At 49.7% G+C, this 18,169-nt stretch overlaps 1 protein-coding gene across 3 annotated transcripts in view; it reads left to right on the top strand.

Annotated features, from left to right (window-relative positions):
• DICER1 (dicer 1, ribonuclease III) overlaps positions 1 to 18,169 on the top strand; it is an 848,581-nt gene that overhangs the window by 797,082 nt on the left and 33,330 nt on the right. For all 3 annotated transcript variants that reach the window (XM_069208246.1, XM_069208245.1, XM_069208247.1), the window contains 2 exons: positions 4,497 to 4,659; positions 4,755 to 4,830. In XM_069208246.1, the coding sequence (XP_069064347.1) occupies positions 4,497 to 4,659; positions 4,755 to 4,830 (239 nt within the window). The remainder of the gene's footprint in view (positions 1 to 4,496; positions 4,660 to 4,754; positions 4,831 to 18,169) is intronic.

The raw sequence follows: 18,169 nt of genomic DNA, 5'->3' as shown, positions 1-18,169 counted from the left end.
CCCACAAATTAACATAATCTTACTATCTTTTTTGTTCAGAGTAGTAGCAATGCTATGAAAGAAAGTGAATTCGAAAGGCTGCAAATAGTTGTTGCATTTGCTTCATTGTGTTGGTTAAATCATTCTTTAAAGGTTAATGTCATTTATTTTAATCCACATTATCTGAATCACATACACGGAGATGAAAGTTTGGGTGGTGGCTCCTTTTTTTTCCCCTTTTTGCCTAACGGCTATCTCTGCGTTTAGGAAGTTGGCACTCTATATAGTGCACTAAAATGAATTACACAGAGCCCAGTGGATCCCCAATTGGTATTGCAGAGGCAAAATTTGGTGGACTAATGCTCTATTTGTGGTAGTGTGGGTGAGCTGTTAGACTTATCAGACGGTAGTGCTAGGCATTTGTTGTACCCACAGAGGCAATAAATGAGATACACTTAATGAATAAATCTGAGGCAAATTTAGAAAAAAATTCTAAATGTTTCAAATCCAAGAACTTCATAATCTGGCAAGTAGACTTTTAAGCATAAACACTTTGCAGTTTCAAAAATACACTGCAATTCTCAGTGTTCTTTCAATGTTATCCTATGGTGGAAAAACAATGTTCAGCAAACGCAAAGTTAACAATGACTTGTGAAGCCAATCTCAGGAAGTTAAGTTAAGTACTGGGCACTGATCAGAACCAACAGGTCACACACCGGGCAGCACTGGGGAGGCTGGGTGCAGAGGTGTGCAGTGTAAGGCATTGGGTGCCCAATGGTTTCCTTTAGGAAATTGACCCTGTGACAAACAGGCTCAAGGCTCTGCCTAGAAAGCCTGTCAGGGACAACAAACAGGTAAGTAGTAGATTTGGGGTGCTCAGGGACGTAGGTTCACCTTTGGACCTCTTCTCCTGTACCCAGGGGCAACGGATGCAGGGGTGTGGTTTGGTGTTGGGTTTTCTCATCCGAGAGTACTCGCAGTCAGAGGGTCCTGTGAGTTGAGGCTGCAGGTGTCTTGGGGGAGTCTGGCAAACGTGGATCCAGGGTGGACTCGATCTCTCAGGAGCCGGGGGACGTCGTTGGCACCGATGACCCAGCTGGGGTCACGGGTGCAGTGGTTGGTTTAGGTGTTGGGTTTTCTCTCACCACTAGGCTGCGGGAGAGGGGGCTAGCGTGCAGGGGCTGCATGCAACTTAAATGAGCCCAGGAGAGGTGACACTTGTGTGGACTCGAGCCCAGGGCTACTGGAGAAACCTGCTGGCACTGGTGGTTGGCTTCTCACTGGGCCAAGGTTGTCAGGGGGCAAAAGTCACTTAAGGTGTTTGGTTTCCAGGCTGCAGAGTCCTTGTTGGATATTTTGCTGCTGAGCAGGTCCCCTGCTCACAGGGGATTCAGAGTCTTTTTAGAAGGCAGGCAGTCTTACTAGGTTTCTTGAAGCTGCAGGACGAGTCTTTTTTGTGCCGGTCCGATGAGGTTAGGAAGCAGGCTAGATAGGCTGGTACCAGGTCAGCTGCTGCTTCTTCTGCAGGGTCAACTCTTCTTTGTCCTCCTTCTTCGTTGGTAGTCAGGACCTGAGTTTCAGTGTTCAGAAGTGCCACCTAAATACTCAATTTAGGGGCATTACTCGGAGTGTCAGGCAGTAGCCATTGGGATGACCACCATGACGGTGACTACACACTTCTTATGACCACTTCTGCCGGGAAGTGAGCATAACCCTAACCCTAGTAGCCTAGTTCCTTCCAAACAAGATGGAGAAATTTGAAAAGTAGTGTCCTTTTCAGCTCATCCACCTTACGGGTGGGAATGGCAAAAAGTGGGCACTGTTCCTAATCTAACTAATTTTCCCACCTGTGCTGCCACCAAAAGTGGTCTTGTGACAGGGGGTTCGGCTATTTCTGCCAATTGGAGAGACCTGGGTTGCATTTCAAAGGCGGCAAGAGCTTAGAAGCTTCCCTCCCTGGAATGTCCATCCTGCTCTGGATGAGGTATTATTACCTCTGCCCAGAGCAGTCCTCTGTTCTGGGCCTCCAAGAACATTGACCCTCACCTCAGGCAGGCAGACCTTAGTCTAGGGTGGCTGCACTGGTTTGGACCAGTCAGTGAGTACACCAGAGCTAGGTAGGTTTTCAGCAGGCACCTCTAAGGTGCCCTCTGTGTCTATTTATTAATAAATCCATCACTGGGGTCAGTGAGGGTTTATTATTCTGAGTGGTTTGATACCAAATATCCCTGGATTCAAAGAAACCATCATGTAGCTTTTAAACTCGTTATGACCAGTGTCCAGCACATGCATTTAAAATGGCTTCCTTGTGCACTTAATATGTCTCAGAATCGACAGAGACAGCAGGGGCATATCTGTTTATGCCTATATGCCCTCACATGTGCTTGGATGCACCCAGCATTAGGGGTGATATATACCTGGCATGTGCAGTGATAGGGGACCTGGCACACAGGAGTGTGTGACAGGTTGTGTTTTCAATTTAGCTTGCACCAACACGTGCAGTTTGCAATGGCAACTGTGGGTTATGTGAGGGATCCCTGAGGGTAGCAGAATTGGTGCTGCAGCCCTCAAAGGCCTTTCTTAGTTCCCCAAGCCTTAGGTACCAGGGATGCAATTTACTAGAGACTTAGGGGGCCATTACGACCTCGGCTGTCTTTTCGCCACACCGTCGAGGTACTGCCGTGCTGAAGACCGCCAGTGGTGACGGTCTTCCGCGCCGCGTATTATGACCGCTGGCAGCCCGCCGTCCTTTTTCGTACGGAGAGCCGCCAGAAGCCATACTGGCGGACGGCAGGAAAGTGGAGGTTGCTCAACCTCCACCGCCTTGTCAACAGAACCCCACCCACTGAATCACGTCCCATGATTCGGTGTAGTGGTGTTCTGGTGGTGGAGCTGCCCCCATGGATCCCGTACCCTCCCGGAGGGTCAGCGGACAAGGTAAGTTGATCGTCCGTTAGGGAAGGGGGTGGAGGGGTGTTGTGTGTTGTGTGCGTGCATAAGGGTGTGCGTGTGAGAGTGTAGAGGGGGTGAGTGAGTAAGTGTATGCGTGCAGGGGGGTGTTGTGTGTATGGGAAGTGTGTGCGGGTCGGACGGTGTGGATGTCTGTATGTGTGTGGGTATATGTTGGGGTGTATGTTTGCGTGTAGGGGTGTGTATATGTGCATGTTGGGGGTGTGTGCGTGTAGGGGTGTGTGTATATGTGCATGTTCGGGGTGGGGAGGGGGGTTGTGCCACCTTTTTGGGGGGGCAGGGGGGTGGTGGGTGTGGGGGGAGGATTCATGCGGGGTAGCGGGGTGGGGGAGACCCCTATCAGTGCCAGGGAAGGAATTCCCTGGCACTGATAGTGCCTACCGCCATGGATCTCCTGGCGGTGCCCAATCACCCGTGATCCATGGCGGTATGCAGGGTCCTGATACCGTCGGCGGTCTAGTGACGATCGCCAGGCTGGAGACCGCAATCTCCAGCCCAGCGATCTTCACCGCCATGGCGGTCGGAATGGTGAAGTAGCGGATGAAACCGCCGCGGTCATAATTTAAAAAAAAAAATTTGCCGGCCTATTTGCGGTCTTACTGCCGCTTTACCACCGACCGCCAGGGTCGTAATGACCCCCTTAGAGTGGTAGCTAAAGAGTTTGCCACTTGTGCAAAACAACTACTGTGCAGTTTTGGGGAAAGAGATCTGGCACTGGGGACCTGTTTAGCAGGGACCTAGTGCACTAACAGTGAAAGCCACATCAGTAACCAGGCAAAAAGTGGGAGCTAACCACGTCAAAAAGTGTGCTTTCCTACACTGTGTGAACTTGCCACTTGCCTCCTGAAAGAATGGAAATTATTGTTAGGGACAGGGTTATGAAAACAAGCTTTCTTATTGATAGAAAAGAACCTTAATGCATGGGATGGAGGATATTTTATTTTATTGCGTTGTATGAAATATTCTTGCTGGCATTCAAAATAATTCAATTAAGCATATGAAGCTAAAATGCATAACATTGTAATATTATTGCTAGAAAGTAATAATTCTACTCACTGTGTTTCTCACATTCATAATACCACATCTACTCCCCACCTCTGCATTATATACAGTCCCCAGCCATTGCGTGGGGGGAGGAGTGATTCTTCAATTTGAGCATTCTCCAAAGAAACTGAAGTCATTGGAATTTTGAAGCTAATGTGGAGGAGAGGTGGGCTTTCAGATTTCAATTCTAATTCCTCCAAAGAACATCCGATTGGTCTAGAACAAAGTTAAGACTAATATGGTAGATAAACAATACAAAATTGAACAACTCAATGGCGTCATCGATAGTAAGAGTCACTATGAGGTTTAACATATAAAACTACAAAGGCTTGATTTGTGTGATTTTCTTGCGCACCTTATGTATTTTTCTAAACGTGTGTCATTTAGGATTTGAGTGGGAGAAAATGAAAAATGTTTGTCCTCTCATATATTTTCTTAGAATTCAGTCATATTTCAGAAGAATCGGAATGTTAAAAATAACTTTATTTTCAAACTATTTGTAGCTTAGAAGATCAGAAGAGGATGAAGAGAAAGAAGAGGATATAGAAGTTCCAAAGGCAATGGGAGACATATTTGAATCTCTTGCTGGTGCCATTTATATGGATAGCAATATGTGTTTGGAAATGGTATGGCAAGTGTACTACCCTATGATGAGACCATTAATAGGTAATTCGTTTTCTTTCACAGAATCCTAACAATTTTAATGTGTAAAGTAATGGTAATGCTAATTTACCTCTCATTTCACACTGATTTCTTTACAGAAAAATTTTCTGCCAATGTACCCCGTTCCCCAGTCCGAGAGCTGCTAGAGATGGAGCCAGAGACTGCCAAATTTAGGTAACATACACTTTTTAATTCAGTATCTAAATAGTTCTCTTAACATTACAGCCAATTTCTTGTACTGTAAACCAAATTGCTGTTCTTTTCTTACCCCGCCAGTCAGTGGTGATCTGAAGAGAACTACCTCTCATTTGCTTTTTGACTGGTATTTTTTCGACTTTTGGCAAGTTCTTTTTTGAGAATTTCTCCTAGTGTGTCGAATGATGTCTTCTAGGAAGACAAGTTTCAAGCCCTGCTGTTCCTGTCATCGGGCGATGTCCGTGACAGATCTGTACCATCTGTGCTTGTGGTGTCCGGAGCGTGACCACACCCAAAGTCATTATCCCAGTGCTGAACCATGCATCCAAAGGTTTTGAGGAAGCTGTCCTTGAAGTTGATGGCTGCCCAGCATGTGATTCCATGCTGGTCAAGGCCACGGTTGAGAGGAAGGTCCCAGGACCTGTTGCAGCATCCCAAGTCGGCATCCCACTCGAAGTCCACGGCGCGATCCGGTAAGTCAAGGCATATGAAGACAAGGAAGAAGTTGAAACGCTCTTTGACTTCTCCTTATCATCTGCCGATGAAATGACGGAACGTTATCATTCTGTGCCTCGTTCTTCAGAATCTGCCATGGGCCTCCCCGAATTTCCCCGCACTGGAGTGACCCCTGCCCAAATCAAAGAGTTTTATGAGACGAAACACCTAATTTTGGGGCGTCTGACCCTGTTAGAGCACCTTCGAGCCCCACAGGGTTTGAGGGGGGCCCCATCAGGTTCCGCCCCAGCAGCTCTGGCCTCGGCGCCATTTGGCTCCCAGGGTTCCAGTACTGGTTCCATACTGGTGCCAGTCGTACTACCTCAACCTTCTCCGGCAGCGCCATATCCATTGTTATCTTAGACTCTGACACAGAGCCGGATGGACATCACCTGACTCTGGCGCCTGCAGGAGATTTTGACTCCTCGTTTGCATCCTGTGGCCTATTTCACTGGGTTAGGCCTTTGGAAAGAATCGGAATTCACTGGACTCTTTAGAATACCAGACATAGGAAAGTGTAATGGACTGGTGTGAAGACTTGAGTGACTGGACACATCACCATTACTGGCATGCTTTCTCCCTCTATTGTGGCTGCGAGGATTGCGCTTCTTACGCAGTGGTTGTGAGGAGGACGGCAGAGGTCAGGGCTTTCAGCTACCCTTGGTCGCTGTCAACTCTATCTCTTGACATAGGTGCTGCAAACAGGAGCTTCCACCTCAGAACGGGTGCTCCCATTCAGTTATGCCCTCACTGACTTGTTTCTGGATACCTGGTCCAAACCAAGCACAGGGGCTCTTGTGCACAGGACGATTACCTGCTGCCATCTCCCTGCACCTAGGGACCTAAGTGTTCTGATGCAACACCCCAACCCTGAGAGCTTGGTGGTCCAAACCTCTACCTCCCAAGGCGCGTTCCCTACCGCTTCCCTGGATAAGCAATCAAAAAGGTTGCATTCATTTGGGAAGAAGATGTTTACTTCTGCCAGCCTTGCATTGTGGACTGTGAACATGCCTTTTGGGCTGTTATTCCCACACTCTGTGGGGATATGGTTGTGCAGGGGCTGCAACAGGTCCTGGAGTATGCCCAGACTGTACTCTGTCAGGCACTTGTCTCTTCAGAGACAGGACAGACTCTGCGCTCGAGCGCATCAAAGATTCCCGTGCTATGACCATGTCCTTTGGCCTCGCAGTGGCCCCTTGTTTCCCTCAGTCTGCCATTTGCCCCTTTCCTGGCTAAGGAAAAAGTTACAAACCGTGCCAATTCCCACCCAGCCACTGTGGTGTGCATGCTGCCCATCCTCTGTGTAGTCAAGGGCGCAGGCCCCACTGATCTTGTGGGTCAGGTGGCCAGCGGTCTGTTCAGTCCGCCGCCAATTCCGCCGCCAACCCCCACCCCCACGGCCTCTAAACCGTCCTACTCAGCCCCCACCACCAAGGACCAGTTAGAGGCATTATTCACACGGGTGGGTTTTTGCAGATAGTCTGAAGGGGGTACTTACTCCCCCTTCAAGACTACTCTCCATCCATTCCACCATCTTATGATTGCATTACGGGGGATCATTTGTCCTTTCTCCACAAGAAAATTGTGACTGTGCCAGGAGTAGGCTGTGGTTTCTATTCACACTACTTTCTGATGCTCAGTGTATGTGCCCTTTTCCAGACCTATGTGCCCCCAATCTTTTCCTCAAGAAGAAGAAGTTCAAGATGGTTACTTTGGCTCAGGTCTTGCCAGGAGACTAGATGATAGCATTGGATTTTCAGGATGCTTATTTTCACGTCCTCATCCTGTCTGCCCACAGACGTTACTTGCGGTTGATGGTAGACCACGAACATTTTCAGTACACTGTGCTCCCCTTTGGCCTTACCAGCACCAAAGTGATGGAGATAATTGCAGCTCATCTATGGAGATCAGGGATATCAGTCTTTGCCTATCTCAAAGACTGACAAGTTTGCCCAAGCCTGTCATCTCGCACTTCCAGATTACGGCGGACCTCCTGTATTCTCTGGGGTGCACTATAACCATGCAGAAGTCACACCTGACTCCCTCTCAGACACTCCCTTTCATTGGAGCTGTTCTGAGTACAAAGCTGTTTCAGGCTTGTACCCCAAAACGGCGATTCCAGGATATTCAGGCTATGATACCGATCTTTCAGCTTCTATCTTGGATTTCGGTGATAATGACTGTGAGGCTGCTGGACCTCATGGCCTCCTGCATCCTGGTGGTGGCACATGCTAGATGGCACATGTGGGCTCTGCAGTGGGACCTGAAGTTCCAGTGGGCGCAGCATCAGGGGAATATCTCCAACATGGTCCAGATCTTGAAGGAAACTGTGCAAGACCTGCAGTGGTGGCTTTCGAATCGCAATGGGGTCAGAGGCAGATCCCTGGCCCTTTCCTAACCAGATCTGACAGTAGTGACAGATGCGTCCCTCCTGGGATGGGCTGCCAACTGGGAGAGGTGGAAATCAGAGGATTCTGGTGTCCGGCAGAAGCAGGTCTCCACGTCAACATGCTGGAGCTCCAGGTGATTAGACTGGCATTGAAAGCCTTTCTTCCCACTATCAAGGGAAAAATGGTGTAGCTGTTAATGGATAGCACCCCTGTCATGTGGTACTGCAAGAAGCAGGGCAGGGTGGGAGTGTGGACTCTTTGTCAGGAGGCTCTGCGCCTCTGGACATGGCTGAACCAGCAGGGCATATCCCTGGTGGTTCAACATCTGGCAGGTTCACTAAATGTAGAGCAGATGAACTCAGCCAAAAATGCCTAGCGGATCATGAATGGCGTCTCCATCCGTAGGTGGCACAAGACTTTTTTCAGCAGTGGGGCGTTGCTTGATTATATTTTTTAGTCTCTGCCAAGAACACACAATGTCAGCAGTTTTGCGTGCTGGAGTTTCCAAGGTGGCAATCGCTCAGAGAAACTTTTCGTCTCAAGTGGAATTCTGAGCTCCTGTACGTCTTTCCGCCCATTCCACTCCTGCCAAGACTTCTCAAGAATATCAGGCACGACCGAGCTCAAGTAAAGCTTGTGGCTCCAGGCTGGGCACAGTCTGGTATCCCAAGCTGCTGAGCATGTCCATCGATCTTCTGATAAGACTTCCCCTTCGGTATGATCTTGTGTCACAGCAGAAGGGGATGGTTCTTCACTTAAACCTGTCCACGCTCCACCTTCTTGAATGGAGATTGAGTGGCGGCATTTGACTAGTTTTGACCTTCGTCTCTAAGTCTGTAACGTAATCTTGGTAGCCAGGCGTCCCTCCACCAAAATGACATACACGTGTCGTCGGAAGAAATTTGTGGCTTGGTGCACCAACAAGTCTGTTGACCCCCTTTCAGCCTCTCTTAGGTTCTATTGTTCATTCTTTCCCTTGTCAGTCGGGCTCTGTATGGGCACTCTTAAGGGATATTTGTCTGATCTTTTCACTTTAATTAGATTCCTTAAAGGTTTTACTCATCTCTTCTGTATTCATTATACCCCAATGGGATCTTTATTTGGGTCTGACTTTTTTTTATGTGCGCTCCCTTCGAGCCCCTCCTAATTGTCCTTTTAGGCTTTTCACATTGAAGAAAGCCTTCCTTGTGGTGATTACATCTGCCAGCAGGGTGAGTGAGCTGCAGTCCTTATCATCTCAGGCATCCTATCTTTCTATTTACTCTGACAAATTGGTGCTTCACACTAGGGCCTCTTTTCTGCCAAATGTGTTCTTACCCTTTCATGTAGCCCAATCAATCACTTTGCCTACTTTTTACGCACATCCACATCCCTCCATCGCTTGGACCCAAAAAGAGCGTTGGTGTTCTACTTTGATTGTACAAAAGAGCTCCAGGTGGATTGCAAACTCTTGGTAGGTTATGTGGATGCGAAGGAAAATCGGGCAGTGCAGAAGCAGGCCTTCTCCAGATGGGCCGTGCTCGGCTGTGAGATCTGCTGTGCTGTGGCTAAAACTGGGACCACCATGTTAGCACGCAAAGTTCTGGTCCTGGGCATTTGTCAGGCTGCAACACGGGCATCTCTGCACATGTTTATCAAACACTGTAGCCTGGACAGTCCGGTCCATATGGACGGGCACTTTGCCTGTTCAGTTCTGTGGGACTTTCTTGTTTGAAATTGGTTCGCAGACCCACCTCCGGGGATGCAGATTCCTTACCGACCCACCCATCCTCCCACCTTTGCGAATGGATTTCTAGGGGCTGTGACTCCCTTTTCAGAGCCTTAGTTTTGACACACGAGTGGTCGGTGTTCTTCATGGTTCTGTTCTTCTGGCAAGGAAAGCTGTGAAAAGAAACTGACGTCGGTATGCCTGGGTGACATCTATTTAGAAACTGCAATGTCATTTCCTGCGCCGATAATGTTGACAACCGACAGGTAGCCGGTTGAGGCCACTTACTGGTGCGGATGGCTACTGCTCACGAAAATCTGCCTGATCCAGTCTCACATCTTGGGAGAACTCAAAGATAACAAGTCTGCAGCTAGGTCTAGTGTCTACAGGAAAGTGTCCCTTTTTACATGGTCAGCCCCCCACATTTTGCGGCTGGTACAGAGGTTTTTCGATTGAGGTGCACTGGGTTCCTGCTAAACAGGACCTGAGTGTCCGTTCTCTTTCCCCAAAAACAGGTAATATGGTGTACAATTGGCACGCACCTCCACATGTGTAAGTCCTTTGTAAGTGGTACCGGTAGGAAGCTGACTCAGTAGATACTATATCTAAATGAGATAGTGTGCACAGAGTCCAGGTGTTCCCCAGAGGCTTGACAGAGGCTAAAGTAGATAATACTAATCTTTGGTCGTGTCGACCACGATATGTCGCCTTCGGTCCCAAGGGGCTTGGCTGAGGGGCCCTCGGGTTCTGCTCCGGCGGCTTCGGCCCCGGCCACCGAGGTCGCCTCCGGGTCCATGAGTGGATCCGTACCGACGCCGGTTGCGCAGTCGAGACCTTCCCCGGCGCCGGGTCGTTTAGCAACGCTCCCGACGTCATTAGTGCCCACTATCTACGTCGAACCGATTCTCATTCCCGACGACTCGGAGTCGGAGCGGCGACGGCCGAAGCCGCCATCGGCTTCGGTGGGCCCTGTTTGCCTGAGGTCGGATTCTGACCCATTTTCCTATGGGTACGAATACGGGAGGAATTGGAGGGGTCCCTGGACCCTTATGAATACCAGGAAGACCCTACTATGGACTGAGCACAGGACTTGGGCGAAGCCAGTGGTCTTGATACTTCTCCTGACTCTGGCATGCTGTCTCTTCCTACCGTGACTACGGGGGAGGGAGCTACCTATGGTATGGTGGTTAGTAGGGCGGCTGAGGTCCTTGGCCTTGAGCTACCTACTGTTGAAGTCAGGTCTAACCTCCTGACGGAGGTGCTTCAGCGTGGGGCTTCTACATCTGAACCCCTTCTCCCATTTAATGAAGCCTTCACTGACGTCCTTTTGGGTACATGGTCCAAACCAAACACAGGGCCTCCTGTGAACAGGACGATCACTCGCCGCCATCGGCCTGCGCCGAACTTCCCGAAATTCCTGTTCCAACATCCTACGCCTGAGAGTCTGGTTATCCAGGCGTCCTCTTCTTCTGGCGCGTTCCCTTCCGCACCCCCGGATAGGGAATCCAAAAGGCTGGAACAATTTGGTAAGAAGTTATTTTCTTCCCCCAGTGTCGCACTGCGGTCCGTGAACACCGGATGCCTTTTGGGCCATTATTCCCACTCCCTGTGGGATACAGTTGCCCAAGTCCTGCTGCAGAGGCCCATGCTATTGTCTCCCAAGCAGTCAAAGATGGGAGAGACGCGGCAAAGTTCACAATCCGTTGTGGGCTGGATACGACCGACTCTCTGGGCAGATCGGTTGCTACAACAGTGACCTTACCTTACCATGCCTGGTTACGTACTTCTGGTTTCTCGGGGGATGTCCAACTGTCGCTCATGGACATGCCCTTTGATGGCACCCGTCTCTTCGAACACAAATCGGACTCGGCCTTGGAGAGGTTCAAGGAGTCCAGGGCTACGGCTCAGTACCTTGGCCCTTCTGCCACCACACTCTCCCCACAGTCCACTTTTCGTCCCTTTCGTGGCCACGGAAGGGGCGCCCTGTCGTGTCCCCATGTGGTCGTGGGACAGGGAACCAGAGGTCTGTCCAGTCCACCCCTGCCCCCGCAGCAGCCTCCAAACCTTGCTAGTCCATCCCCTCACTCCCGCCCAGTAGGTGGCAGAATCCGCCTCCACCTGCCCCACTGGGCACATATCACCACGGAAGGTGGGTTTTGCAAATAATTTGGAAGGGCTACTCCCTCCCTTTCGAATCCGCACCACCACACATGCCACCATCCTTCCTTACCCTTTCGGAGGATCATTTGGTACTTCTCCGCCAGGAAGTCACAGCTCTCTTGGCCAAGGGAGCTATAGAAAGGGTCCCTGTGCCAGAAGTAGGTCGTGGTTGTTATTCCCACTACTTTCTGATACCAAAGGAGGACAAAGGCTTGCGCCCTATCCTAGATCTTCGGGACCTGAGCTACTTCCTCAAGAAGGAGAAGTTCAAAATGCTCACCCTGGCTCAGGTTCTGTCTGCCTTAGACCCGGAAGACTTGATGGTAGCGTTGGACTTGCAGGACGCTTATTTCCTCATCCCCATCCTGCCTGTCCACAGACGTTACTTATGATTCGTGGTAGGTCACGAGCACTTTCAGTTTACCATGCTCCCTTTCGGCCTTACCAGTGCCCCTTGGGTGTTCACGAAAGTGATGGCAGTGGTTGCAGCTCATCTGCACAGGTTAGGGGTCTCAGTCTTCCCCTACCTTGACGACTGGCTGTTGAAGGCACCTTCGCCCCAGACAGTGGTCTCACACCTCCAGACTACGGTGAACCTCCTGCACCAGCTGGGGTTCACTATCAACGTGCCGAAATCACACCTGACTCCCTCTCAGACGCTCCCTTTCATTGGGGCAGTTCTGGACACAGTGCGGTTTCAGGCTTATCCTCCCCAAAAGCGAGTCCAAGACATTCAGGCTATGATTCCATTCTTTCAGCCTTGGTCTTGGGTTTCGGTGAGAAAGACTCTGAGGCTGCTGGGCCTCTTGGCCTCCTGCATCCTGCTAGTAACACATGCCAGGTGGCATATGCGGGCTCTGCAGTGGGACTTGAAGTTCCAGTGGGCGCAGCATCAGGGGAATCTCTCCGACATGGTCCAGATCTCGGAGGAGAAGCGAAAGACCTACAGTGGTGGCTTTCGAATCCCAATTGGTTCAATGGCAGATCCCTCTCCCTTCCCCAACCAGATCTCTCAATAGTGACAGATGCGTCGCTTCTGAGTTGGGGCGGCCACATGTGAGAGGCGGAGATCCGAGGCCTCTGGTCTCTGGCGGAGTCGGGACTTCACATAAACATGTTGGAGCTCCAAGGGATCAGACTTGCGTAGAAAGCATTCCTTCCCTCTCTCAAAGGGAAAGTGGTGCAGGTGTTCACGGACAACACTACCGCCATGTGGTGCTTCAACAAACAAGGCGGGGGTCGGGTCCTGGACCCTATGTCAGGAGGCACTACGCCTCTGGACATGGCTGGAATATCAGGGCATTACCCTGATGGTTCAACATCTGGCGGGCTCTCTCAACGCCAGAGCAGACTAACTCAGCCGCCGGCGCACTGTTGATCACGAATGGCGTCTCCATCTGGAGGTGGCGCAAGGTCTCTTTCTCAAGTGGGGAGAGCCTTGGTTAGATCTGTTCGCCTCCGCACAGAACGCACAATGTCAGCTATTTTGCACGTTGGAATTTCCAAGGCGGCACTCGCTCAGAGACGCTTTTAGTCTCCAGTGGAACTCCGGCCTCCTGTACGCCTTCCCGCCTATCCCTCTCCTGCCCAGAGTTCTCAAGCAGATCAAGAGTGTCCGGGCCCAAGTTATCTTGGTGGCTCCGAACTGGGCTCGAAGAATGTGGTATCCAGAGCTACTGAGCATGTCCATCGATCCTCCAATCAGACTGTCTCTTTGGGCAGATCTTCTGTCGCAGCAGCAGGGGACCGTCCTCCACTCGAACCTGTCCAACCTCCGCCTTCATGCGTGGAGATTGAGCGGCAACAGTTGACGGCATTCGCCCTTCCACCCGAAGTCTGCAATGTTATCTTGGCAGCCAGGCGTCCCTCGACTAAAACTGTATACGCCTGTTGTTGGAATAAATTTGTGGCATGGTGCACCAACAAATCTGTTGACCCCCTACCTGCCCCTCTTTCAGAGGTTCTTCTATTCATTCTTTCCTTAGCCCAGCAGGGCTCTGCATTGGGCACCCTTAAGGGGTATCTGTCTGCCATTTCCGCCTTTCTTAGGCTTTCTGATCAGCCCTCACTCTTTAAATCTCCTCTTGTGAGTAGGTTCTTAAAGGGGCTCACCCACTTATTTCCTCCCACTCCCTTCATCATGCCTTAGTGGGATCTTAATCTTGTGCTTACTTTCTTGATGTGTACTCCCTTTGAGCCTGTGCATAATTGTCCCTTACGGCTCCTCACATTCAAAACTGTCTTTCTTATCGCCATCACCTCTGCTCGCAGGGTGAGTGAGCTTCATGCCCTTTCTTCAAAGCCTCCGTACCTGTCTGTACACCCCGACAATGTGGTGTTACGCACTAGAGCTTCCTTCCTTCCTAAGGTGGTTACACCGTTTCATGTAGGCCAGTCCATCACTTTGCCTACCTTCTACGCACCCCCACATCCTTCCCATGAGGAGGAGAGACTCCACCGTCTGGACCCAAAAAGAGAGTTGGCGTTCTATCTCAATCGTACTAAAGACTTCTGGGTGGATGATCAACTCTTTTTTTTGGCTATGTGGGTGCGAAGAAGGGGAAGGCGGTGCAGAAATGTACCATCTCTCGATGGGTGCTTCTTTGCATGAAAATGTGCTACGCCTTGGCGAAAAAGCAACCTCCTGACGGCTTGCGGGCTCATTCTACCAGGGCCACTGCTGCATCCACTGCGTTAGCACACAGAGCTCCTGTCCTGGATATCTGTCAGTAGGCTACGTGGGCATGTCTGCACACGTTTGCTAAGCATTACTGCCTGGACAGTCAGGTCCGTCGGGACAGCTACTTTGGTCGTTCCGTCCTGCAGGACTTTCTAGTATGATCTTAGTTTGCAGCCCACCACCAAGGATGGCATTGCTTGGGTATCTTTTCTAAGGTAAGGATTCTGCAACTAGAAGTCTCTATCAGATGTACAAGTTACTTGTCTTCAATAACAAAATATCTGGTAGAGACATATTCTAGTTGCAGGTTCCTTACTGCCCACCCATCCTCCCCGCTTGCGAACTGATTTCTAGGGACAGGGATTCCCCCCGTTTCAGGTCCTTAGCTCTGGCGCACCAAACTCAGTGTTCTTAGCGGCTCTGCGCTCTGGCGTGGAAAGGCGTTAAAAGAAACTGACGTCACTGCACAAGGGCGGCGTCTTTGTACTACTCCTGATGTCATCGCGGCGACCACGACGTCTCCGGAGTCGACCAACGCCACCTACCGACCGCAAGGGTATTGCTCGAAGAAAAGATCTCCAGATCCAGTCTGACGCCTGGGGGAAAATTCTATGGTAAGGAATCTGCAACTAGAATATGTCTCTACCAGATATTTTGTTACCGAAGGTAAGTAACTTTCACTTATAGGAACCTAAATTGACTGGGTTTTTCATCTTTGTATCACTTTCTTTTTGTTTTCCCCCTAATTGCTATTCTGAATTTTCTAAAAAGTAATTTAAAAGGTTTTATAAAGAAAGGCATACAGGAGTTTATTTTCCCTTCACTGCTAGTGTTTTTGCAGACCTCTGTGCGACATCATATCAAGATTATTTAACACCTTTGTTTCAAATACACTGTGCAAGGATTTATGCATTAACAGTAAGACTTTGAAGAAGATGTTGAGGCCAATGTATCCAGAAAGGAAGATCTAATTTGGCTATCGTCTCTTTGCCTGCCCACAGTCTTTATTTCACTATTTTTGAAGACTAGTGTTCTCCATACTCATCCCAACATTATTACTTAGTACTAACTCCTCACTATTCTCACGTATGTTCAAAGGCATTGCAACATTTGTGGTGAGGATAATAATCTTGGGTCTAAAAAATCTGTGATTGAATCCTAGAAGGATTAAAATTGAGTCATTCTTGGCAAAAAAGGGAGATTTTATTTCTGTTTCCCAGTTCCATTCTCCAGTTCTTATTTAATGCAGTAGATGGATTATTTTTTAACTTTATAGGCTCAAAATGCTTCCCAGCATACATTTTTATAGAATAAACTAAAGGCAGAGACTTTGGTTGTCCAGCTGCTGTTGTGACCTGTGGACCAGGTTGGAGGAACCCAGGCATGGATTCCGAAAAAGAGGACCTAAGGAAACATAGAACATAGTCAAGACCACACAGGGGTGCACAGGCAGTGTGCAAGGGGCAATTCCCACCCTTCTTGGAGATGCTTTCCTGTTGGATTGTGGTTGCAGAAGTGCAGCTGTGGAGTCTAGGTAATGCAGGATGATCCAAGGAGTCGTCCATGAGCTGTCCCATGCCAGTCGGATTGCAAAGAGGTCAGTGGTCAGGAGAACCACCAACAAGCCTTGGCAAATGTAAGAAAACAATACACAGAGTGTTGCAGAATTTTGGGGACCAGCAAGGTCCAGGAGCCTCTACCTTTGCAGGTAAGTCAGATCCAGTCCCCAGCAAGCAGGAGAGCCAGCAGGAATTGTTGTAGCCCCCTGCAGGACCATGTGGCAGAAGGCACAGGGAGTTGCAGGGAGGCTTCAGCAGCACAACAGAGGGATGTCCACGTCGCTGGAGTTGCAGAGAGGATGTTGTTCTTGGAGCTGTTTAGTGCTGGAGGCTGGGGTTTCTTGGAACTAGGAGGTCTTTGGACTGAAGAGCCAGCAAGCCTTGTCAACGACAAACAGGCGCAGTGCACCGGGGTTCCATCAGGCAGCTCCAGCTAGGGACCTCCGACTTCTCAGTTGCAAAGAAGACGGGGCAGACCTGCCACAGAACCACCACCTGTGTTGTAGAGCCTTGGATAATCCATGGGATAGCAGGATCCACAAACTAGTCATCAGCATTAAGGTGCCTGCAGATGCAGGGGAGTGACTCCTTCACTCCAAAGGACATTCTTTCTTGCTTTCCTAAGTGAAGTCAGAGTCCTTGTGACTCCGGAGGATGTACAGCAACAGCGGTTGCAGAGTCCTTGCAATGTACGGGGACAAAGTTGCAGTACGAGCCCTCATTCTAGGTGCAGTCTTGCCTTGGGTCCCTGCGAAGTCCAGCAGGGTTCCAGTTTCCAGGTTACAGAAGTGTCTTGCTTAAGAGTCTTCCAATGGATCCAGAGACAAATTCACAGACAAATCTGGGTTCCCACCCTCAGGGGAGCCCTTAAGTAACCTAGGTAGGGGGTTGGACACTTACTGCAGTGACCCACCAATCGGGGGGACAGGGGGTTGGGTGTCAGGGTCTTAATCCAGCTGTACTAACCATTAAGATGCCACAAGGGACCCCCGCTCATCTTATTTCCAAGGTGGCAGTATCAAGTGGCCACCTGACAGAGCTCTGGGCATTTCCCTAAAAGAGGACCTGGACAGAGAGGGGTGGTCACTCCCCTGTCCTTTGTGTGGTTTAGCACCATAGCTGTAGCCGGGGGCTCCTACACTGGAGTAACCGGTTTATGCAGGGTCGGCACTTCAAAGCAGTCTGGTGGCACAGAGGCACCCCTACCCCAGCCCGAGACACCTATTTCTAAAGTAGAGGTGGTAACAGCTATCCTCTATAAGAAACCTTTGTTCTGCCTTCCCCTGCTCGAATTAGGCTTAGCATTAGGAAGGCAGAGCACTGTCTGGGGTCGGAGCAGCACTGGCTTGCATGCAGACATAGGGGAGCCCCTAGGGACCCCCCAGAATGCATGGTATCAAGCAACTAGCACTGGAATCTGTGTAGTTGCACGATTCCAACATGTTTGATACCAAACATGCCTAGGTTTGGTTAAACTATTATATAGTTGGGCATCGCATGTTGACCAGGGTTCACTATATATCTTAAGATGGCATCCCCACACCTACAAAGCCCAGAAAATGTAGTCTGGGGTTAGTAGGGGCACCTCTGCTGATGCAGGGGTGGGCTCACACTGAGAACCATGCAACCGGCCCTTGGGCTGAAGGGCCTACCTTAGGGTTGACCTATAGGGTCCGTTGCAGAGACCATGATATAAGGTAAACCTTATATGGGGGAGCGATAAATATGCTCGGACCGTTTCACACAGGCTGCAGTGGCAGGCCTGTAGTCACAGTTTGCTTGGGCACCACAGTACATGCTGCAGCCCATGGGCTGACCCCTGGTGTACAAGTGCCTTAGGTACCAAATACTAGAAACTTACATGGGTGCACCAGTATGCTAATTGTTAGGTGTAAAAGTTACTTACCGCCTAAATTTAGGGAAGAGAACACTGGCACTGGCGTCCTGGATAGCAGGATCCTACTATACTACAGTCTGAACATACTGACACCAGGCAGAAAGTTTGGGTAACTGTGTCAGAAAGATGCTTCTACTTTGCTACAGGGTTGCTAAAAATGTATTTAAAAGAAAAACAAAAACCTGCCAGGAAAGCTACTGCAGACTTAAAATTATTAAATGTGCACCTCATCAAAGTCCACAGGCTATAAGCCCCTTAGATCACACCACCTTTCCTCTCTGGCTCACCATTTTCCTAAAACTTGATGTATATAGTTAGCCTTTATTGCTGCCTAAATGAATAGCGACAAGAGACAGCAAATTCAGCCCCCTACACCCTGCTTCCTGCATTCTTGAAGACAGTGGTACTGATAACTTGCTTAGTCACTCC

Source organism: Pleurodeles waltl, chromosome 9, assembly GCF_031143425.1.
Source record: "Pleurodeles waltl isolate 20211129_DDA chromosome 9, aPleWal1.hap1.20221129, whole genome shotgun sequence".
Lineage (NCBI taxonomy): Eukaryota > Metazoa > Chordata > Amphibia > Caudata > Salamandridae > Pleurodeles > Pleurodeles waltl.
Note: the sequence above shows the minus strand (reverse complement) of the source record. Positions and strands in the feature narration are given on the sequence as shown.